Source organism: Ranitomeya imitator, chromosome 7, assembly GCF_032444005.1.
Source record: "Ranitomeya imitator isolate aRanImi1 chromosome 7, aRanImi1.pri, whole genome shotgun sequence".
In the NCBI taxonomy this organism is placed as follows: domain Eukaryota; kingdom Metazoa; phylum Chordata; class Amphibia; order Anura; family Dendrobatidae; genus Ranitomeya; species Ranitomeya imitator.
The window spans coordinates 207,279,202-207,303,792 of record NC_091288.1 but is presented as its reverse complement, the minus strand read 5'-3'; the positions used below and the strand labels follow the sequence as shown (position 1 = coordinate 207,303,792).

General features: G+C 41.9%; 1 protein-coding gene across 2 annotated transcripts in view; it reads left to right on the top strand.

The window, feature by feature from the left end:
• Positions 1 to 24,591, top strand: part of NHERF2 (NHERF family PDZ scaffold protein 2) — an 87,368-nt gene that overhangs the window by 3,965 nt on the left and 58,812 nt on the right. For both annotated transcript variants that reach the window (XR_011314730.1, XM_069734597.1), the window contains exon 2: positions 14,378 to 14,614. Coding sequence is in view for 1 of the 2 variants with exons in the window: in XM_069734597.1 (XP_069590698.1) it covers positions 14,378 to 14,614 (237 nt within the window). In the remaining variant the exon portion in view is untranslated. The remainder of the gene's footprint in view (positions 1 to 14,377; positions 14,615 to 24,591) is intronic.

Genomic DNA, 24,591 nt, shown 5'->3' with positions numbered 1-24,591 from the left:
TTATATACTCCTGTACATGATATACTCCTGTACATTATATACTCCATGTACATTATATACCCCCTGTACATTATATACTCCTGTACATTATATACCCCTGTACATTATATACCCCTGTACATTATATACTCCTGTACATTATATACTCCATGTACATTATATACCCCCTGTACATTATATACTCCTGTACATTATATACCCCTGTACATTATATACCCCTGTACATTATATACCCCTGTACATTATATACTCCTGTACATTATATACTCCTGTACATTATATACCCATGTACATTATATACTCCATGTACATTATATACGCCTGTACATTATATACTCCTGTACATTATATACTCCTGTACATTATATACCCCTGTACATTATATACTCCTGTACATTATATACCCCTGTACATTATATACCCCTGTACATTATATACCCCTGTACATTATATACTCCTGTACATTATATACCCATGTACATTATATACTCCATGTACATTATATACGCCTGTACATTATATACTCCTGTACATTATATACTCCTGTACATTATATACCCCTGTACATTATATACTCCTGTACATTATATACCCCTGTACATTATATACCCCTGTACATTATATACTCCTGTACATTATATACCCCTGTACATTATATACCCCTGTACATTATATACTCCTGTACATTATATACCCCTGTACATTATATACTCCTGTGCATTATATACCCCTGTGCATTATATACTCTATGTACATTATATACTCCTGTACATTATATACTCCATGTACATTATATACTCCTGTACATTATATACGCCTGTACATTATATACTCCATGTACATTATATACTCCTGTACATTATATACGCCTGTACATTATGTACTCCATGTTCATTATATACTCCTGTACATTATATACTCCTGTACATTATATACCCCTGTACATTATATACTCCTGTGCATTATATACTCCTGTACATTATATACCCCTGTACATTATATACTCCTGTGCATTATATACCCCTGTGCATTATATACTCTATGTACATTATATACTCCTGTACATTATATACTCCATGTACATTATATACTCCTGTACATTATATACGCCTGTACATTATATACTCCATGTACATTATATACTCCTGTACATTATATACGCCTGTACATTATGTACTCCATGTTCATTATTAACTCCTGTACATTATATACTCCTGTACATTATATACTCCTGTACATTATATACCCCTGTACATTATATACTCCTGTACATTATATACCCCTGTAAATTATATACCCCTGTACATTATATACCCCTGTACATTATATACTCCTGTACATTATATACCCCCTGTACATTAGTAACATAGTTAGTAAGGCCGAAAAAAGACATTTGTCCATCCAGTTCAGCCTATATTCCATCATAATAAATCCCCAGATCTACGTCCTTCTACAGAACCTAATAATTGTATGATACAATATTGTTCTGCTCCAGGAAGACATCCAGGCCTCTCTTGAACCCCTCGACTGAGTTCGCCATCACCACCTCCTCAGGCAAGCAATTCCAGATTCTCACTGCCCTAACAGTAAAGAATCCTCTTCTATGTTGGTGGAAAAACCTTCTCTCCTCCAGACGCAAAGAATGCCCCCTTGTGCCCGTCACCTTCCTTGGTATAAACAGATCCTCAGCGAGATATTTGTATTGTCCCCTTATATACTTATACATGGTTATTAGATCGCCCCTCAGTCGTCTTTTTTCTAGACTAAATAATCCTAATTTCGCTAATCTATCTGGGTATTGTAGTTCTCCCATCCCCTTTATTAATTTTGTTGCCCTCCTTTGTACTCTCTCTAGTTCCATTATATCCTTCCTGAGCACCGGTGCCCAAAACTGGACACAGTACTCCATGTGCGGTCTAACTAGGGATTTGTACAGAGGCAGTATAATGCTCTCATCATGTGTATCCAGACCTCTTTTAATGCACCCCATGATCCTGTTTGCCTTGGCAGCTGCTGCCTGGCACTGGCTGCTCCAGGTAAGTTTATCATTAACTAGGATCCCCAAGTCCTTCTCCCTGTCAGATTTACCCAGTGGTTTCCCATTCAGTGTGTAATGGTGATATTGATTCCTTCTTCCCATGTGTATAACCTTACATTTATCATTGTTAAACCTCATCTGCCACCTTTCAGCCCAAGTTTCCAACTTATCCAGATCCATCTGTAGCAGAATACTATCTTCTCTTGTATTAACTGCTTTACATTATATACTCCTGTACATTATATACCCATGTACATTATATACTCCATGTACATTATATACGCCTGTACATTATATACTCCTGTACATTATATACTCCTGTACATTATATACCCCTGTACATTATATACTCCTGTACATTATATACCCCTGTACATTATATACTCCTGTACATTATATACCCCTGTACATTATATACCCCTGTACATTATATACCCCTGTACATTATATACTCCTGTACATTATATACTCCTGTACATTATATACCCCTGTACATTATATACCCCTGTACATTATATACCCCTGTACATTATATACTCCTGTACATTATATACTCCTGTACATTATATACCCCTGTACATTATATACCCCTGTACATTATATACCCCTGTACATTATATACTCCTGTACATTATATACCCCTGTACATTATATACCCCTGTACATTATATACCCCTGTACATTATATACTCCTGTACATTATATACCCCTGTACATTATATACCCCTGTACATTATATACTCCTGTACATTATATACCCCTGTACATTATATACTCCTGTGCATTATATACCCCTGTGCATTATATACTCTATGTACATTATATACTCCTGTACATTATATACTCCATGTACATTATATACTCCTGTACATTATATACGCCTGTACATTATATACTCCATGTACATTATATACTCCTGTACATTATATACGCCTGTACATTATGTACTCCATGTTCATTATATACTCCTGTACATTATATACTCCCTGTACATTATATACTCCTGTACATTATATACTCCATGTACATTATATACTCCTGTACATTATATACCCCCTGTACATTATATACTCCTGTACATTATATACCCATGTACATTATATACTCCATGTACATTATATACGCCTGTACATTATATACTCCTGTACATTATATACTCCTGTACATTATATACCCATGTACATTATATATCCCTGTACATTATATACTCCTGTACATTATATACCCCTGTACATTATATACCCATGTACATTATATACCCATGTACATTATATACTCCATGTACATTATATACCCCCTGTACATTATATACTCCTGTACATTATATACCCATGTACATTATATACTCCATGTACATTATATACGCCTGTACATTATATACTCCTGTACATTATATACTCCTGTACATTATATACCCCTGTACATTATATACTCCTGTACATTATATACCCCTGTACATTATATACTCCTGTACATTATATACCCCTGTGCATTATATACCCCTGTGCATTATATACTCTATGTACATTATATACTCCTGTACATTATATACTCCATGTACATTATATACTCCTGTACATTATATACGCCTGTACATTATATACTCCATGTACATTATATACTCCTGTACATTATATACGCCTGTACATTATATACTCCATGTTCATTATATACTCCTGTACATTATATACTCCATGTACATTATATACCCCCTGTACATTATATACTCCTGCACATTATATACCCCTGTACATTATATACCCCTGTACATTATATACTCCTGTACATTATATACTCCATGTACATTATATACTCCTGTACATTATATACCCCCTGTACATTATATACTCCTGTACATTATATACCCATGTACATTATATACTCCATGTACATTATATACGCCTGTACATTATATACTCCTGTACATTATATACCCCTGTACATTATATACTCCTGTACATTATATACCCCTGTACATTATATACTCCTGTACATTATATACTCCTGTACATTATATACTCCTGTACATTATATACCCCTGTACATTATATACTCCATGTACATTATATACCCCTGTACATTATATACCCCTGTACATTATATACTCCTGTACATTATATACTCCATGTACATTATATACTCCTGTACATTATATACCCCCTGTACATTATATACTCCTGTACATTATATACTCCTGTACATTATATACCCCCTGTACATTATATACTCCATGTACATTATATACGCCTGTACATTATATACTCCTGTACATTATATACCCCTGTACATTATATACTCCTGTACATTATATACCCCTGTACATTATATACTCCTGTACATTATATACTCCTGTACATTATATACTCCTGTACATTATATACCCCCTGTACATTATATACTCCTGCACATTATATACCCCTGTACATTATATACCCCTGTACATTATATACTCCTGTACATTATATACTCCATGTACATTATATACTCCTGTACATTATATACCCCCTGTACATTATATACTCCTGTACATTATATACCCATGTACATTATATACTCCATGTACATTATATACGCCTGTACATTATATACTCCTGTACATTATATACCCCTGTACATTATATACTCCTGTACATTATATACCCCTGTACATTATATACTCCTGTACATTATATACTCCTGTACATTATATACTCCTGTACATTATATACCCCTGTACATTATATACTCCATGTACATTATATACCCCTGTACATTATATACCCCTGTACATTATATACTCCTGTACATTATATACTCCATGTACATTATATACTCCTGTACATTATATACCCCCTGTACATTATATACTCCTGTACATTATATACCCATGTACATTATATACTCCATGTACATTATATACGCCTGTACATTATATACTCCTGTACATTATATACCCCTGTACATTATATACTCCTGTACATTATATACCCCTGTACATTATATACTCCTGTACATTATATACTCCTGTACATTATATACTCCTGTACATTATATACTCCATGTACATTATATACGCCTGTACATTATATACTCCTGTACATTATATACCCCTGTACATTATATACTCCTGTACATTATATACCCCTGTACATTATATACTCCTGTACATTATATACTCCTGTACATTATATACTCCTGTACATTATATACCCCTGTACATTATATACCCCTGTACATTATATACTCCATGTACATTATATACCCCTGTACTCTATTAAACATAAATAAATAAAGGCCGCACAACATTTAGGGAAAACTAGAAAATGTGAATCGCCCATTGGGGCCCAGTAACGTTTTGGTTCAAAATGAGAATCTTTTTTTCAAGCTTCAACGTTTCTCATTTGCTGAACCCCAATGGGCGATTAGCTGACATCTGGTCTGGTGTTTCCCCAGAATGGTGCCGGATTTATTTTTTTTAATTATTTGTAGTATAGATCTATGCCTGGAAGGCCAGACACCTGCATCCTTGTATTATCTTTCTTTATCTCTCTCTTTCTCTCTATATCTCGCTCTCCTCTCTCTTTTTCTTTCTCTCACTAAATCTATCCCCTCTCTCTTCCACCTCTCTCCTTTCTTTCTCTCTCCTCTCTTTATCACTCTCTTTTTCTCTCTCTATCTTCTCTCTTTCCTCTTTTTTCTCTTTCTCTCCTCTCTTTTTATCTCTTTTTCTCTCTTTCTCTCTCCTTTATCTCTTCCCTCTCTACTCTTTCTCCCTTCTCTCTTTCTCTCTCTGATTCTGTCTTGTCTCTCTTCTCTCTCTAGCTCTTTCCTCTCTCTAACTTCTCTTTCCTCTTTTTTCTCTCTCCTCTCTTTCTCTCTCTTGCTCCTCTCTCTATCTCTTTATCTCTCCTCTCTTTCTCTCTCCTCTCTTTCTCTCCTTTATCTCTTTATCTCCTCTCTCTATCTCTCTCTCCTTTATCTCTTTATCTCTCTCCTTTCTTTATCTCTCTCTCTTGCTCCTCTCTCTCCTCTCTTTATCTCCTCTCTCTCTCCTCTTTCTGGCCTCTCTTTATCTCCCTCCTCTCGCTATCTCTCCTCTCTCTATCTCTCTCTCCTTTATCTCTTTATCTCTCTCTTGCTCCTCTCTCTTTCTCTTTATCTCTCCTCTCTTTATCTCCCTCCTCTCGCTATCTCTCCTCTCTTTATCTCCTCTCTCTATCTCTCTCTCTCCTTTTTCTCTTTATCTCTCCTCTCTTTATCTCTCTCTCCTCTCTTTATCTCCTCTCTCTATCTCTCTCTCCTTTATCTCTTTATCTCTCTCTTGCTCCTCTCTCTTTCTCTTTATCTCTCCTCTCTTTCTCTCGCCTCTCTTTATCTCCCTCCTCTCGCTATCTCTCCTCTCTTTATCTCCTCTCTCTATCTCTCTCTCCTTTATCTCTTTATCTCTCTCCTCTCTCTTTCTCTCTCTTTCCTCTCTCTCTCCTCTTTCTCTCCTCTCGCTATCTCTCCTCTCTCTTTCTCTCTCTTTCCTCTCTCCTCTTTCTCTCCTCTCGCTATCTCTCCTCTCTCTTTCTCTCTCTTTCCTCTCTCTCTCCTCTTTCTCTCCTCTCTTTATCTCTATCTCCTCTCTATGTATCTCCTCTCTATCTCTCTCTCCTTTATCTCTTTATCTCTCTCTCTCTCTCCTCTCTCTTTCCTCTCTCTCTCCTCTTTCTCTCCTCTCTTTATCTCCTCTCTTTATCTCTATCTCCTCTCTATGTATCTCCTCTCTATCTCTCTCTCCTTTATCTCTTTATCTCTCTCTCTCCTCTCTCTTTCTCTCTCTTTCCTCTCTCTCTCAGCATCGCGGGTGCTGGCCCCTTCCCAGTAGATGATGCCGCTGGCCGGGCTCCACTTGGCACGGTGCTTAGGGCTAATAAGGCTGTTGGTCCTGGGATCACGGTCAGGCCACAGGCATGTGAGATGGAAGTGCAGGTATTTATTGAGTACTGTGAACACCCGGCCCCTGTGGGGTCATATCCGGGCCTAATTGGACCTACTGTGGTGCAATATAGTAACCTAATTATTGTGAGTGTCTCCTGGCGATAAGATGAACTAGGGAGATCCATTTGATAGTAAATGATCACTGAGTCCGTGAAGCATTATATGATCACTGGGATCAGGAATCTCCAGAACTTGGGAATTTTGTTCTCCGTCCAACCCTGACCACAAGGCCAGGAGGAGATGAATGAAGTGTCAGGTCACATACAGACTTGTTTTCAGCTCCTCCTGTAACCAGGGTAGAACCAGGGGAGCACGGGAGCTGAAGCCCCTGTCTGGCAATGGATGTGACCCGCAACTGTCTGGAGAATGATTGATAACCTGTTTAGGTAGGAATTCCTCTTTAGCCCCTTAATGACGCAGCCAATTTTAGTTTTTTGTACCTTCATTTTTTCCTTCCCTTTCATCAAGAGCCATATTTCCCTTTTTTTTTCCCTTCCACATTGCCATACGAGGGCTTGTCTCTGCAGGATGAATTGTAGCTTTGCATGGCACCATTTATTTTACCGAATAATGTACGGTACTTAAAAAACATAAAAAAAAAAATCCACAGTACCTGACACAATTCATAGACAGATTTGGCACTTGACAGTAATTAAAGGGTTAGTCAACATCTTCTTAAATGGGTATAGCCAGATAGAGCTTGTAAAAACAAGCACTTTTGCAATTTATTGCTTGTTAAAATTTCCAGCCGTTCTTGAGCTATTATCTTTTTTCTTTTGTTTACAGCTCGTTTCCTAGGAGATCGACCTCCTCTGTTGTCCACCTTGCAAGCACTGCGATAAAGCTTGAGAGGATTAGTAGGGAACAGTGGGTTCCTGCTTCAAAACAGCGCTTACAAGATTAATAGAAAAGAGCCTGCAAGCCCTACACATGCTCTGCTGTCTAGCAGCGGTGGTCGGTCTCCAAGGCAATGAGCTGTAAACAAAAGAAAGGCGTTAATATCTCAAGAACGGATGAAAATTTTAATTAGCAGTAAATTGCAAAATTGCTTGTAATTACAAGAGCTATCCGATAATACAAAGTTATGAAGATGGGAAATAATCCCTTTACGTGAATGCCTGATTAAAAAAAAAACAACGCTTACACAAAACATTGAATGTATCTTTATCTCCCTGGCTTCAGTCAGGATCCAAGTTAAATGCAGGCTTTGTGCCGAGTCCCGTGATGACACGGATCTCTTGAGAATAGCGCAAGATACTTGAAAACATCTTGTACGGCCTCGTAAACAGGCGTCTGTATTGATGTCCACATTAGCACCGTCTCACTCCTGAGCTTTACAGGCAGCTGATTGACACGTCTCTGCTGCTGAGACCCCGCCGGCTTTAATAGCAAGCTCTGGGGGCGAGTCTGTCCTGCTACAGTATATCATTAGGTTCCTGGGTTTTTCATTAGACCCTGCGTAATACTTACGGTATTATTATCTGCGGGAGGGTGCAGAATACTGAGTCTTACTCACAAGGCTGCCCCATCCCCCTTCATATTACTCCTACTTAGCAGGTACCTGCGGCATTCCACTCCTTCCTTAATATTTACACCAAGATTTTTCTTTGGGAAGCAGAAATTTAGACTGGAAGTAGCCGTCTGACAGCGGCCATCGTCGGCCATAGTATCTGTTATAGGACTCATTTTTTTGGTCACTCGGTCACCTTTCTCCTGTCAGATCCAGGCCATTTATGGGTATGTGGGTCTCCGAAAAATGTCAACGCTTGATCCTTTTCCCATTGAAAAGACAAGAACACTTGGCCGAGCGGATCCCTCATTTGTAAGGGGGAGTCAGGAGAGTTACGGGGTCTTTTATACAAGTTACACCCTTCAAAAATGGCACTACCATTCTTGCCTTGACATACTGGTCGCTTTTCACTCTTTCAGGTCACGATATTTTTAGAACTTGAATATTGTCCAATAGATCTTTTAAAATGAAGCAATTTTGCAATTTACTCCTTGCTAAAATTTTCATCCGTTCTTGAGATATTAACACATTACATTTGTTTACAGCTGGTTGCCTGGGAGACCGACCACAGTTGCTAGACGGTAGAACACGCGCAGCGCTTACAAACTCTCTCAATCTCTCTTGTCTTGACCTTGTGAGTACTGTTTTAAAGCTGACCAGGATCACCGGAGCACGCTGTTAGCCACTAATCCTGGCTAGATTTTACAAGCTAGACAGCAGAGGTGGTCGGTCTCCATGGCAATGAGCTGTAAGCAAAAGGAAAATGTTAATATCTCAAGAATGGATGAACATTTTAACCAGCGGTAAATTGCAGACGTGCTTGTTTTTACAAGGACTATCCGGTAATACCCCATCTATGAAGAAGGGAACACATCCTTTCCGGGACAGGTGACATTTTGGAAGTGATGGTAGCACTTTTTCCCATGATGACAATAATGTTGGCTGAGACGTGACACGAGGGGTTCATCCTAGAGTATTTGCAGTTGCAATGAGTCCAGGCCTCTTAATGCGGTGGCTTTATTTATAGATTATAATGCCCGGGGGCCGCAGTCTTATACAACTGAGTGCATGGTAACCGCTGGCGCACCTGACCTTCGGGGAATTTGAGGTCAACCTAAACGTGTTCAGCAGGTCATTTAATAAATGGGCTCATTTTTACCAGGGGGAGGGGGGTCACACAGGTCCCCTTTAGCGTCTATCTAAGATCCCCCCCCCATAAAGTGCAATTGATGGATTGAGGCAATCGCTTACAGTGCACTCGCTCAATAGTCCTTCTGCTCTGTGCTGTCGGATCAGCGCCCCTGTGAAGGGGTTAAGCACACAGTGTCTGGCAGTGTCAGTGGCGCTGACATAACCCCACATTGTGCTGCCTTCTCTCCATTGTCACTGATCTCTGAGTAACATTGTGTTCAGTCTCGTCGTCGTCACTTCACAACCTGGGACATCGGGGTTTTTTATTATTATTTTCCTTACACTTTTTATTTTCAGTTTTTGGGGGATTTTTTTTTCCCAAAGTGGAGCGGTCACTCTGTTCTGGACTGAAACAATGAAGTTTCTATGATTTTTCATACCGTGCTCCCTCGCTCTCATTACATTGCCTTTCCCGCGTGTCAGTCATTACTTCTGGAATTGTATTCATGAACCAGGTGGCTCAGGATGATCATTCCTATCTGTCCTGTCCCTATCTGACCTCACTGCAGTTCTGGGATTATATTCGTGCACAAGGAGAGAATGTGCCCTGTGCCCATGGGAGAATCAATATTTGTTTTTTTTCTACTGCCACATCTGTGGGTCAAGACTAACTGCAACAGTTAGCTCTGGATGATCATTGCTATAAATCCTGTGCCTAGGAGAATGCATGATTGTATAATGCTAGTCCCCTATCTATGTGTCAGTCCTATCTGCATATATTCGTGAGCCAGGCAGATCAGGATGATCATTTCTATATGTCTGTAGGGGAATATATAGTTGCTTAGTGCTGCTCTCCTATTTGTCAGTCACAACTGCAGTTCTGAGATTATATTCATGCACCAGGAAGATAAGGATGATCATTGCCTGTAGGAAAAAAGCAAGGAGGTCTTTGTGTCACACAGTGCTGTTATTTGTAGGATTACAGTCATGAACCAGGAGGATCAGGATGCTCATTGCTACAGGTCCTAGGCCAACAGTTCTTTTATGGAGGCTTTATGTTACTCCCCATTAGGGTTGAGCGAAACGGATCGTTCATTTTCAAAAGTCGCCGACTTTTGGCAAAGTCGGGTCGAGAGAGAGAGAGAGATCGAGAGAGATCGAGAGAGAGATCGAGAGAGATCGAGAGAGAGATCGAGAGAGAGAGAGAGAGAGAGAGAGATGATCATTTCTATAGGTCCTCCAATTCATGGAGGCTTCAGGTTACTCCCCTGTGTTAGTCTTAACTGTAGTTCTGGGATTCTAATCATGAACTAGGAAGATCAGGATGAGCAGTTCTCAGAGTGGATGGAGTTAGAGATTCTGACGACGAAGGAAGAGTGTGCCGGCCATTTTATTCTATTAATTGGTGGGCATCGCTGGGGAAAGACCCTGGCTGAAGACCCTCATGTGATAAAAAGTTGACTTTCCCTTTAAACGTTATTTCTGCGAAACAAGAAGGGTTGTGATAACTGTTTACGCAGCGGGCCAGCCGCTGGCATTGTTGAGAAGTTGCCCAGTTGGCACAACCCAGGTGACCTTCTCAGGTATCTAATCCTTATTGTATAGACGTAATCAGGTATTGAGAGGAACTGGGACATAGCGATGAGGTGAGCCGTCCTGGGCCCATCCCTGACTGTGTCCTGTGGAGTAATGTAGCAATGGATCCCCCGATAATTGTGGGCATCAAGAAGCTTCTGGAAACTTTTCTAACTTTTCCCCCTCTACATCTGAACTTCTGTCCACGCGGTGAGAACCTGTAAAATGGGCAGAGTGCCCAAACATGGAGAACAATGATCATTGTCCCCAAGATGAGATTTTTCCATAAATAAGCATGGGTGTGTGAGTGGTCCCGGACCCTCGGGGGTATACTGCCGCCCTTGGAATCAGTGTAAACAACGACGGGATCAAGATGAAATCATGTCCTCTGCAAAAGACCAGATGTACGCAGGGACTGGCACAAGATATGTATACAAGGACTGGCACTTGGGCAGTCGGGTGGGTGGTCCACTACATGCATGGGAATCTGTACGGAAATTGCTTTAAGGGGTCTTATTCTTTTTTAGAACTAGGTATGCCATCACATTTACTTTCTGGGACCCCCATTGATATTGCTCCCATGGGTGGTCCGTTTTTGGATAACGTTTCCCTGCATAGGTCGCAGAACAGAGGGGATACAGTGAAAGTGACGCATGTCCTCTACATCTTGGGGTGTCTCAGAGGTCAGATCCCCCCCCCCCCCCCAAGTCATAATGTGACTATAGGCCATCACTTTATAGGATGGGAGGTACGCCATATTGAAAAGTACTGCAACTATCTCATTTACTTTGTGTTACAATGTTCTCACAATTTTCACAATCTCTTCTTGAGACTTGAGACTGTTCTTGTTTACAATATAAGATTGAAAACTGTACAGTAAAGACTTAAAGAGGAGAGGAACCGACTCTTCTCTGTTATCTTAATATGTTCCTTTTAAAATACTAAAATAGACACTCTAAGAAAATTTAGTTAAAGGGGTCCTACCACTTGCTATAAATATACTATGTTTTGTATCTGATGTAAATTATTATTATTATTATTATTATTATTATTTATATAGCACCATTGATTCCATGGTGCTGTACATGAGAAGGGGTTACATACAAGTTACAAATATCACATACAGTAAACAAACTAACAATGACGGACTGATACAGAGGGGCGAGGACCCTGCCCTTGCGGGCTTACATTCTACAGGATTATGGGGAAGGAGACAGTAGGTTGAGGGTTGCAGGAGCTCCGGTGTTGGTGAGGCGGTAGCTCCGGTGTTGGTGAGGCGGTAGCTCCGGTGTTGGTGAGGCGGTAGCTCCGGTGTTGGTGAGGCGGTAGCTTCGTTGGTGATGAGGCAGCAGCGGTGTCAGTGCAGGCTGTAGGCTTTCCTGAAGAGATGAGTTTTCAGGTTCCGTCTGAAGGATCCGACTGTGGTTGATAGTCGGACGTGTTGGGGCAGAGAGTTCCAGAGGATGGGAGATATTCGGGAGAAGTCTTGGAGGCGATTGGATGAGGAGCGAATAAGTGTGGAGGAGAGAAGGAGGTCTTGGGAGGACCGGAGGTCACGTGAGGGAAGATATCGAGAGATTAGTTCAGAGATATATGGAGGAGACAGGTTGTGGATGGCTTTGTAGGTCAGAGTTAGCAATTTGAACTGGATACGCTGAGGGAATGGGAGCCAGTGAAGAGATTTGCAGAGGGGGGAAGCGGAGGAGTAGCGAGGAGAGAGATGGATTAGTCAGGCAGCAGAGTTAAGGATGGACTGGAGAGGTGCAAGGGTGTTAGCAGGGAGGCCACAGAAAAGGATGTTGCAGTAGTCAAGGCGAGAAATGATGAGGGCGTGCACAAGCATTTTAGTAGATTGGGGGTTGAGGAAAGGACGGATCCTGGAGATATTTTTGAGCTGGAGGCGACAGGAGGTGGAAAGAGCTTGGATGTGTGGTTTGAAGGACAGGGCAGAGTCGAAGGTTACTCCGAGGCAGCGGACTTCGGGTACAGGGGAAAGCATGATGTCATTGATTGCGATAGATAGGTCAGGTAAGGAAGATTTGTGGGATGGAGGAAAGATGATGAGTTCAGATTTGTCCACATTGAGTTTGAGGAAGCGAGAGGAGAAGAAGGAGGATATGGCTGATAGGCACTCTGGGATTCTGGACAGCAGAGCGGTGACGTCTGGGCCAGAGAGGTAGATCTGAGTGTCGTCAGCATAGAGGTTGTACTGGAATCCATGGGACTTTATGAGTTGTCCCAAGCCAAGTGTATAGATTGAGAAGAGTAGGGGTCCTAGAACAGAGCCTTGGGGGACTCCAACAGAGAGAGGGTGGGATGAGGAGGTAGTATGGGAGTGGGAGACGCTGAATGTGCGGTTGGAAAGGTACGAGGTGATCCAGGATAGGGCGAGGTCTTTGATGCCAAAGGAGGAGAGCATCTGCAGTAGGAGGCAGTGGTCAACTGTGTCGAAAGCAGAGGACAGGTCTAGAAGGAGGAGTATAGAGTATTGTCCAGTAGCTTTGGCGGTAAGTAGGTCGTTAGTGATTTTGGTCTGGGCAGTCTCAGTTGAGTGATGGGGGCGGAAACCAGATTGTAGATTGTCGTACAACAAGTTAGATGAGAGGTGGGAGGAGAGTAAATGCCACCATTATCTTGAATCCAGTGCTGTTTTTATTTTTTTCCTGTGCCTCTCCATTCCTGAGATATAGTCCCATCTTCCCTGGATGGGTGTAGTCCTCAACTCCTCTGCGTGGGCGTGTCCTTGTTGACCACACCTACTTTGATCAAAAGACTAAATTTATGTACAGGTAAGATGGGGGTCACATCTCAGGAATGGAGAGGCGCAGGGACAAAAGAAAAACAGTGTCGGATTCAGGAGAACAGGGGCATTTACAACAGGTAAAAAATGTACATATTTATGGAAAGTGATAGGTCCCCTTTAAACACTGTAAAGGTTGCTGATGTGGTTTTTTTTTTTTTTTTGTGTTCCCTGGGTAGATTGTGGAGCTGATCCTTTGATGTTCACCCTGACCTAATGTACTGTATGTATAAATACTACTCTTAGTCGTGCATTAGGTGGATCAGGATGAACAGAGTTATAGATTTAATGTTAAATGCATGGAAGGGATCAGGCTTCAGGGATCGGTGTAGTAATTTGCAGCTTTTCCTCTTTTTACCAGGTGGTACAACGCATTAAAGCCATAGAGAATGAGACGCGGTTGCTGGTCATAGACAGAGAAGCCGATGAGTACCGGCGCCTTTCACAATCCAGCTCACCCCCCGAATCCCACCCCAACTCCAGCGCCCCGTCCTCCCCGTCTGTGGGCAACAATAATGGCGAGATATGGAAGAACAAGGAGGACGCAAGCCTGGAGGACCAGCTGCAAAATAACCACAGCACCGAGAATGGCAAACAGGTGAGGACCGGCATATTATATATTATATGCACATCATTATACAGGTCAGTGGCAATGTAACTGAGTACACAACGTGCCAGCTCAGACCTGTGTGTGATCAGGGTAATGGGTACATAATATTGGAATTGTCCCTATAGACTCTCTTCTATCAATTTGTATAAAAATCTATTTTTTCTTTATTTATGATAGTAGGAAAGCTGGGTTGCAGTCAGAATACTTAGTATGGGCAGACCAGCGAGGGTCCAAGCAAGGCCCCCACAGGTTATCTTACCATATTTTCTGCTTATTAATACATAGGCAAATATACCAGAGTATAGATATATGCTACTACATTATAGTTAAAATAAATCTAAATTCAAGTTTTAGAATAAAAAAAAAATTGTAAAAATATCAATGATCATGAATGACTGGAGATTGACAAAGATTAGAGCTCGGCAGTTATCAAAGATGGACAATTATCAATGATTGGCAGTGATCGGCAATTATCAATGATCGGCAGTGCTCGGCAGTTATCAATGGTCGGCAGTTATCTGTGATCAGCAGTGATTGGAGATCGGCTGTGATCAGAGATCAAAACTAATCAGAGATGGGCATTGATCTGAGATCGGCAGTCATCAGATATCAGCCATGATCAGAGATTGGCAGTGATTTCATATCAGCAATGATCGGCAGTGATTGGAGAATGATCAGAAATCAGTACTGATCAGAGATGGGCATTGATCTGAGGTCGGCAGTCATGAGATATCAGCTGTGATCAGAGATTGGCAATGATCGGAGATTGGCAGTGATTTCATATCAGCAATGATCGGCAGTGATTGGAGAATGATCAGAAATCAGTACTGATCAGAGATGGGCATTGATCTGATTGGCAGTCATTAGGTATCAGCCGTGATCAGAGATTGGCAATGATCGGAGATTGGCAGTGATTTCATATCAGCAATGATCGGCAGTGATTGGAGAATGATCACAAATCAGTACTGATCAGAGATGGGCATTGATCTGATCGGCAGTCATCAGATATCAGCCGTGATCAGAGATTGGCAATGATCAGAGATTGGCAGTGATTTCATATCAGCAATGATCGGCAGTGATTGGAGAATGATCAGAAATCAGTACTGATCAGAGATGGGCAGTGATCTGATTGGCAGTCATTAGGTATCAGCCGTGATCAGAGATTGGCAATGATCGGAGATTGGCAGTGATTTCATATCAGCAATGATCGGCAGTGATTGGAGAATGATCAGAAATCAGTACTGATCAGAGATGGGCATTGATCTGATTGGCAGTCATTAGATATCAGCCGTGATCAGAGATTGGCAATGATCGGAGATTGGCAGTGATTTCATATCAGCAATGATCGGCAGTGATTGGAGAATGATCAGAAATCAGTACTGATCAGAGATGGGCATTGATCTGATCGGCAGTCATCAGATATCAGCCGTGATCAGAGATTGGCAATGATCAGAGATTGGCAGTGATTTCATATCAGCAATGATCGGCAGTGATTGGAGAATGATCAGAAATCAGTACTGATCAGAGATGGGCAGTGATCTGAGATCGGCAGTGATTGGAGATCGGCATTGATCGTTAATGATCAGCAGAAATGAGAGATTGGCAGTGATCAGAGATTGTTAATGATCGGCAGTGATCGGAGACTGGCAGTGACATGATTGATTGCTTTCTCTGGTGTTCAGGGAAGCATACTACAAGCTGCTCCTCTTCTTCCACTCTGTTTACAGTATCCTGGGGGCCTCGGCTTTCTGTTGGGGGTCTGTTTCCTCTCCCCTGCCCCCGCTTCCTGATACTATGCGCTCAAGCAGTTTGGGATTTTTTTGCAGAGCTTGAGAAGCCTTGAAATGTTGTAATGACATAAAGCAGAGCCGGGGAACTAGTAAGAGTTCAGGAGGAGGGGAATGTATGAAATCTGGGGATTGGTGTGAAGGAACTGCAGTGACCCGTGACTATAGGACCCGTGACTATAGGACCCGGTGTGATACTTACCTACTCTGCTCAGTTCCTGCCATAATTCTGGCATAATCCCAGGGTGGCAGGGAATTGAGGGGGTTAAGATGGCAATTGCCAGCAGCGGTGATGGATGCTGAATTTATACTTTGACCTTTCCATAATAAATACATTTGGTTTTGTCTCTTCTGGTTTTTAATCAGAGCAGCCAGAGCTGCAGTGTAAAGCATGGAGGCATGGAACCGCTCGATACCCTGATATACATCTGGTGAGCTTGTGCAGTCGCCAGTCTGAGCACACCGAGCTGCGGTATAAAGTATGGTAGAAAAAAGGGAGCCGCAAACTTCATCCATTCATACGGCTGGAAATGAATTTGAAGGATACAAACAACTTTGGGAAACATTTTGTTTTTTTTTACTTAAATGCTTGAATTTTGGTCTAAAAATAATTTCTGCATTTGGGTTTTGTTACATATTTTGGCTTTTCCATGCTTTTTCTTTCCCCTGCACATTTTAGAACGATGAGTTAGTTGAGAATCCGTCAGTGAGCTCTTTCAGATAGAAAACTTTCTGACTCTTTTTTTTTCCTAGTCTTTTCTGAGCTCCTCCCAGCTGATGTATGACCCCCATTAAAGATCGGGTCAACCCTCCTTGGATGTGGTCTTTGCAGCTCAGAAAAGAAGACATACAAACTTTCTATCAGGCCAAAATACACGTATTAATAAAAAATTATCCTTTAAGTGTATGTCTGACCCTAATTGACAGTGCAGCCATAGTTACCGACTGTAACTGCGCTCTGATGGAGCAGACCCCAAATAGCAAATTACTATGAATCTGATGCATTGAAAAATGGAATAATGTAATCCGGGCCTCTTGCTGGTCGCAGGCCCCTGGGCTCCAGGTAATGTGCTTGCCTCGTTATATTGTCCGCCTTCCTTGGGTTGGCTCGGTGTAGAGGTCAGGGTCATGTTTACAGCACTTCCAAATGAATGTCGGCTTTTCAGGACATAAAAGTCCTATTTCTACCCAGCTTCCCTGTGTCAGGACACCAGCCTGGGGACTGCCATATAATTGCGTCTATAATGAGGCTAAATATATAATGTCACACACTGTCACTCCAGGTAAGTGCGTGCGGTGTCTGCGGGGAGCACACATCGTCTGCTGGGATATAACACACATTCCCTACACGCTTAGTGAAATTTAATTAATACTTGGTACAGAAGCCTTTGTTGGTGATGAAGCTTCAAGAAGCCTCTTATATGGAGAAACTAGTCGCAGGCATTGCTCAGGTTTCATTTTGGCCCATTCTTCCACACAAACACTCTTCACATCCTGAAGCTTCTGTGAGCTCCTTCTATGATCTCTGATCTTTAGTTCCTTTCATACATTTTCTCTTGGATTCAGGTCCGGTGATCGGCTTGGTCATTCTAGCAGCTTTATTTTCTTTCTCTGACACCAGTTGAGACTTTCCTTTGCTGTGTGTTTGGGATCATTGTCATGCGGAAGTGTCCACCCTCGTTTCATCTTCATCATCCTGGTGGTAGATGGCATAATATTTTTATCAAGAATGTCTCAGTACATTTGTCCATTTATCCTTCCTTCAATTATATGAAGTTTTCCAGTGCCGTATGCTGAAAAACAGCTCCACACCATGATGTTACCACCTCCAAACTTACAGGCCCCGGAGGTTGTGTGGTGAGCGTGCATACAGGCCTGGAGGTTGTGTGCTGAGCATGCATACAGGCCATGGAGGTTGTGTGGTGAGCGTGCATACAGGCCTGGAGGTTGTGTGGTGAGCGTGCATACAGGCCATAGAGGTTGTGTGGTGAGCGTGCATACAGGCCATGGAGGTTGTGTGGTGAGTGTGCATACAGGCCATAGAGGTTGTGTGGTGAGCGTGCATACAGGCCATGGAGGTTGCGTGGTGAGCGTGCATACAGGCCATGGAGGTTGTGTGGTGAGCGTGCATACAGGCCTGGAGGTTGTGTGGTGAGCGTGCATACAGGCCATAGAGGTTGTGTGGTGAGCGTGCATACAGGCCATGGAGGTTGTGTGGTGAGTGTGCATACAGGCCATGGAGGTTGTGTGGTGAGTGTGCATACAGGCCATGGAGGTTGTGTGGAGAGTGTGCATACAGGCCATGGAGGTTGTGTGGTGATCGTGCATACAGGCCATGGAGGTTGTGTGGTGAGTGTGCATACAGGCCATGGAGGTTGTGTGGTGAGTGTGCATACAGGCCATGGAGGTTGTGTGGAGAGTGTGCATACAGGCCATGGAGGTTGTGTGGTGAGTGTGCATACAGGCCATGGAGGTTGTGTGGTGAGTGTGCATACAGGCCATGGAGGTTGTGTGCTGAGCATGCATACAGGCCATGGAGGTTGTGTGGAGAGTGTGCATACAGGCCATGGAGGTTGTGTGGTGATCGTGCATACAGGCCATGGAGGTTGTGTGGTGAGCGTGCATACAGGCCATGGATGTTGTGTGTTGAGCGTGCATACAGGCCATGGAGGTTGTGTGGTGAGTGTGCATACAGGCCATGGAGGTTGCATGCATTATGGAATTGTACCTGCTGATTTCTGGTCTTTCTGTAGCTCTCCACAGGTGGTCCTTGGCTCTTGGACAACTCTTCTGATAATTCTTTTCACTCCTCTGTCTTGCGGGGAGCACCTGGTTCTGGCCGGTTATGGTGAAATTATGTTCTTTCCACATTTGGGTTATCACCCCAACAGTGCTCACTGGAATCTTCAATAGTTTCGAAATTCTTCTGTAACCAATGCCATAAGTATGTTATTTTAACAATAAGGTTGTGAAGGTCTTGGGAGAGCTCACTGGTTTTACCCATCATTAAATGTTCCTCGTGTGGGACCTTAGTGATGAGACTCCTTTTTTAGGCCATCAGTTGAACCTGGTGATATTATTTTTCACTTAGTAGCAGGATTGCTTTCTAATTACTGATAATTTCAGCTGGTGTCAGTACTTTCCATAGCTTTTTGCGCCTCTCTTTCTTTATGTATACAATACTTTTTCCCTGTGTCATTTTACATTACTGCACATACCGTAATTTAATTTTTGGACATCTATGGTTTGACTTATTTGCCTTTTTGGATTGGATGGGTTGTTACCGACATCTGGTGAGAATTTCATGTCAATCACACCTTTAGAAATATATTTTACTTAGAAGATTGGTGACATGTTCAATACTTATTTCACCCTCTGTATTTCTACTTTGAAACCATAAACAAGCAGGTTATTTACTACTGCTGGATATTAATACTAATCTATTCACCCTAATACTACTCTGATAATAGCAATAAATTATATATCCACCAACTTTTTTTTATTACTCTGCTAGTTTTCAGACGGTCCTAATTCAAAATCTACTGCCGTTTTGAGACCACAGCTCCTATGCAGACCGATTTGTTGCTGCATAAATCCCACAGCTCAAGTCTTTAACCCTTATCCCATTGATCAGTCTTTTTAACCTTAATGTAGAGATCTGGAATTTACTGGTGGCCTCCAGGTTGTGTCTTGCAGAGTAGCCGCTGACCAGTAGAGTAGAGCGAGGTGGGGAAATAATTGAACTAGTAGAGGTCAGAAACACAGGATCAAAGTTCAGAGGTCAGGCAGAACTCAAAACAAAAAAGTCAGGCAGTCCAGGGGTCAAATAGAGTGGACATTCGGGGCTAACCAGCTTGGCTGGTCTGCAAGATCTCCTGTATACCCCTCAATAAAGCTGGTTGGGGTATGCCCGATGACGGGACACCATGATGGAACCCGATGGACCCCATTATGTTTGTGTTCGTCGTTTGACTCATGGGTCACAGCTTAAATTACATTTTTCAGCCCATTTGACAAAACAGAAAAGCGTATTTCAGTGAGCCAATGTGAACAGAGCCTTAATTGTCAAGCTCGTGAAGTTCCGTGTCCTCCTGCCAAAGCCAAACAGTAATATGTTCATTGTGCTAATCAAACTAATTATCCAGGAACACGGCAACCGCCGGATCTTGTTTCCTACCTAATTGCAATTATATCCTGAGCTTTTCATCTTGGTTTATTTTTTTTTATGTTAAGCTGAATGAACCGTACTGGGAGGATTTGAAGATGTAGACTCCTGCAGTAATTGGGAAAAGACCGTTCTCCAAAATAGTGACGCAGTGAGGACCAAGGCACAGGTGGACTAGTTACCACTAGTGGTAACTAATCTATATGGGTACAATTACGACCAGACCTCTGTGCACCCCGGTATATATGAAGATGCTTATGAAAAGTTAATTTCACCATAGACTGGGAATGAAACTGGCCACCATATGAAGGTAGAAAAATGGGACAATTATCTCTCGTCAGTGTGTTGGAACAAAAAACATGACCAATGACTTGCGGACAATTTGGGAGATAACAAAAGAATGATAATAAATTCTTCCAACCATTCTCATGTCTATAGTCCGCTATGAGTCTGAGTGGAGCACCTTGGGTCTAATCAGAGAAATAATCTCGAGGACCCACCATCCATCAATCCAGAAAGTAAAGTGATGGACTCAAAATGTTACCTTTGGTGACTATTTATGTCTCACAGTTTAAGATCATCTATGTTTTTTTTTTCTGATGGCAAGTCTAAACTTGGGTCTACTTGAAGGACACTAACTCTTTTCTGATTGATCGGGACCAACCTAAGTCAGTAAAGCACATGTTCCATCCACCATCGTTTTTCACTCCTTTTATTTCTTACCACCGTCCTTCGAGTGGTAAAGAACCTAAGTGAGCACTTTATTGAGGGTAAAGTGACCATATAACGTTTCGAAGGAGTATCACAACATTTTCATCACCATAAGCATGATGAAGATGCAACTTACAATATGGTCAACCTCAGTAGACTGTAATGGAAAGTTACTTCACCAGCACTTTAGATGGCACCATCATCTGTAAATTGGAAGTTGTACAAAGTTTTTAGTTCTGAGAAAGATCCAAGTAGTCATGATGGGCGATGGCACGCACAACGACAGCATTCTTGTGTCGGTACTATAGGCTTAATGACGTGACTGCGCCTGACTCATGTTCTGGTCATGCCTCTTCTTTTTCATGCTATGTCACGGGGAGGTTCCTTGCTAAAGACGCGCTATGTGCTATAGCCCGGATGTGGCTGCTGTCAACAGAGCATGCACTGAAAGAAACTCGCCCTCAAGGCGTCATGTTAGCAGAGAATCTCAGCTGGTATTTACATGACGTGGGTGAAGAATGCACCCAGTAAATATCCAACATTAGATATGGGCTCGCCATTATATACACATTGAATTCGACTCTCAGTTTTGGTGGTCTGACCATCCTTAGTTTAATATGGGCGGACTTCAAAGTTCTGGAGCTCTACATGTCGCCAATGGTTTCAATTACAAGATTCACACCATCTCTGAATTCAGGAAAGGTCCTCTTCTAGGACAAAGACTTTAGATGTTTTGGGACATTTTGTCCAGTTCTTTGAATGTGTTAGTGAAAATCATGGAATGGAGAAAGGGGTGGACTAAAGGTTGATGGTAACCACTGGTCCTCCTCAAAATCATGGTTCGACGCCAAAAGTGTTGTCATCTCAAAATGTGTCCTCTTCGAAATTCGGCACTGATTCTCTTCCAAGACAAACGTCATTGACTGTAGCCATGAACTGGAGGTACTTGGTGACTACTGTTCTTCCTCAACATCATGATTCAACTACAAGATTGGTAATATCTTCTCAAAATTTGACACAGGTCCCTTTCTAGAGGAAAGGTTATTATCTTTACATGTGTTTGGGACATTGTGTCCAGTTCTTTGAATATGTAAGAGTAGATTGTGGCATATTCCCTCAATATACAGGCAGGAATGCCTATGCCTAAGCTATGGACTAAGGGTTTCTCCCCAACAATATGGCTTAACTACAAAAGTGGTACCATCTCAAAAATCGACACGGTTCCTCTTCTAGAACAAAGCTAATTAACTTTAGCTGTTTTCAGGACGTATTGTCCAGTTCTTTGTGTAAGTGAAGATTGTGACCCTTGCCTTAATATAAAGGAGTGAAAAATTAACTATGAGTAGAAAAAGCCCTGGACTGAGTTGATGGTAACCACTGGTCCGCTCTGACGTCATTGAGTAGACCTTATCTGCTAAAATTGGAAGACTATGGAGCCCAGTTTACTAATATATTGTAGAAAGTTCAGGTATATATCCAAATTGTATTGTGTAAAGCTTTTTTTTATGTCAGCCGTACCTTTCCGTGCCTGAGAACATTGCTCTCTTAGAACATGTGACTCCTATTAGCCAAATTTTCAAGGCTAGCATTGACTGATTAAACATGTTTATTTGCTTTTGTTCCTGTTGACCTGAGAATTAGAGATGTTGATCCTGTTGGTTGACTCCACTTTATCTCTTCATGTTCAAAGGTGTTGGTCTTTTTCGGCCAAGCCTCTGACTGCCAACCCTTGGGATGGTTTCCTAATGCTAAAAAATCGCACCATTTCATTGTATTTTTTTTCTTCAATGTTTTTGTTCTTCCGAGGCAGATTTGATCAAGGAAAGGTGGCCTTCAATTCCGCCCAGGATGGGGTGGTGCACTTAATCACTACCCAGATAAATCGGTGTGGTGAAAATACATCCTTATTGGCTATCACCCAAATCTTTACAAAACTGGCCCCCATCCAGACCACAGATCTTATCCACATAAAACCAGGACCATTGTATGATTACAAATTAATTTCATAATAGGCTTTTGTCCCACCAAGGTCAAGTGTTACGTGAAGAGTTTACGGTACCTATTGTGCAGGAGGGTCTATGATTATCTAATGTGTTATATCTAACATATAGAAGATGAAATAGTCCTATCGGATCCAGTTTTTTTTTTTTTCATTTACAAATTTGTACGATTAATAAAAAACACCAGGAGATGACATATGCTGTAACTGTCTACTCATGTGTTGTGCAAGCTGCCAAACTGAAACTACAGCTCCCATCGTGAGATGAAAGACCGGGGATGTCCAGTTTAGGATCATCATGTTTTATGCAGAGTAGGGAGCGGTACTGGAGTCTCCGAGCCCATTTGTGCACTAAATGGACAGACCTTGATTACAAAGTGTAATGCTCCATTTCTCCTGCGGTGGCACTGTAGGGAAACTGAATACTTTTTGATAGATTGCAGCTGATTGCTGTGATCAACCTGAGATCTTCTTTTTGATGGGGAAATATTGTATGTAGCTATTTATCTATTTTTCTGGCTTTATCTGCTGCTTTGTTTATCTGGCATTGTCCCTTCTCCCACAGGAAGTGCAGACCCCATATGCATATATATCCATGCGCTTCCCCCCTCCTATTCCAGCTGCATGTCACAGGCCAGGCCAGGGAGCGTGTGGAAGGGCAGATGGGGCTGGGAGAAGATCCAAATGGAAGAATCCCATTTCCTGCCTTGTGGTTGTGAATGTTTATGGGGGGATTGATTCTGACCCCCTGCCGCTGCTCCAGACACCTTTTGTGTCCTTTTCATCTGGAACTGATTTAGGTCAACTGTCCATTGTAGTCATGACATAGACATATGGTCACCCTAAGGCTGGAACTAGATGGCTACCTATGGTCTTCAACTCAGGCTTCAAAATTAGAACAAATGGCTGCTTTCCTCTAGAATCAGCGCCACATCAGTCCACAGACAAAGTGAAGAATTACGGCTCAGCTCCATTGAAGGGAATAGGATTGCAGTTTCCCAACTATTTTCATCCTCATTTGACACCTCTCCCTCGGAAGCTTTGCCCGAGGTCCTGTTTTCATACAAATACGGCTCACCGCCCTGATTTCGCCTCTCCCTCATACCTGTCTATGTTCCTGGTATAATGATCTTTTTGTGAATTGTTATATCCCCGTGGCACATTGTACCGCGCGCTGTGTACAGTAAATTTGTTTACAGTGCAAATGGGGATTAGTAACTGTCCTGGTGGCCATGGTTGCCAAATGGCCGTTAATTGGCTATGTGGGCCTATAATGAGCTGAAATTGATAAAATGTTGGATCA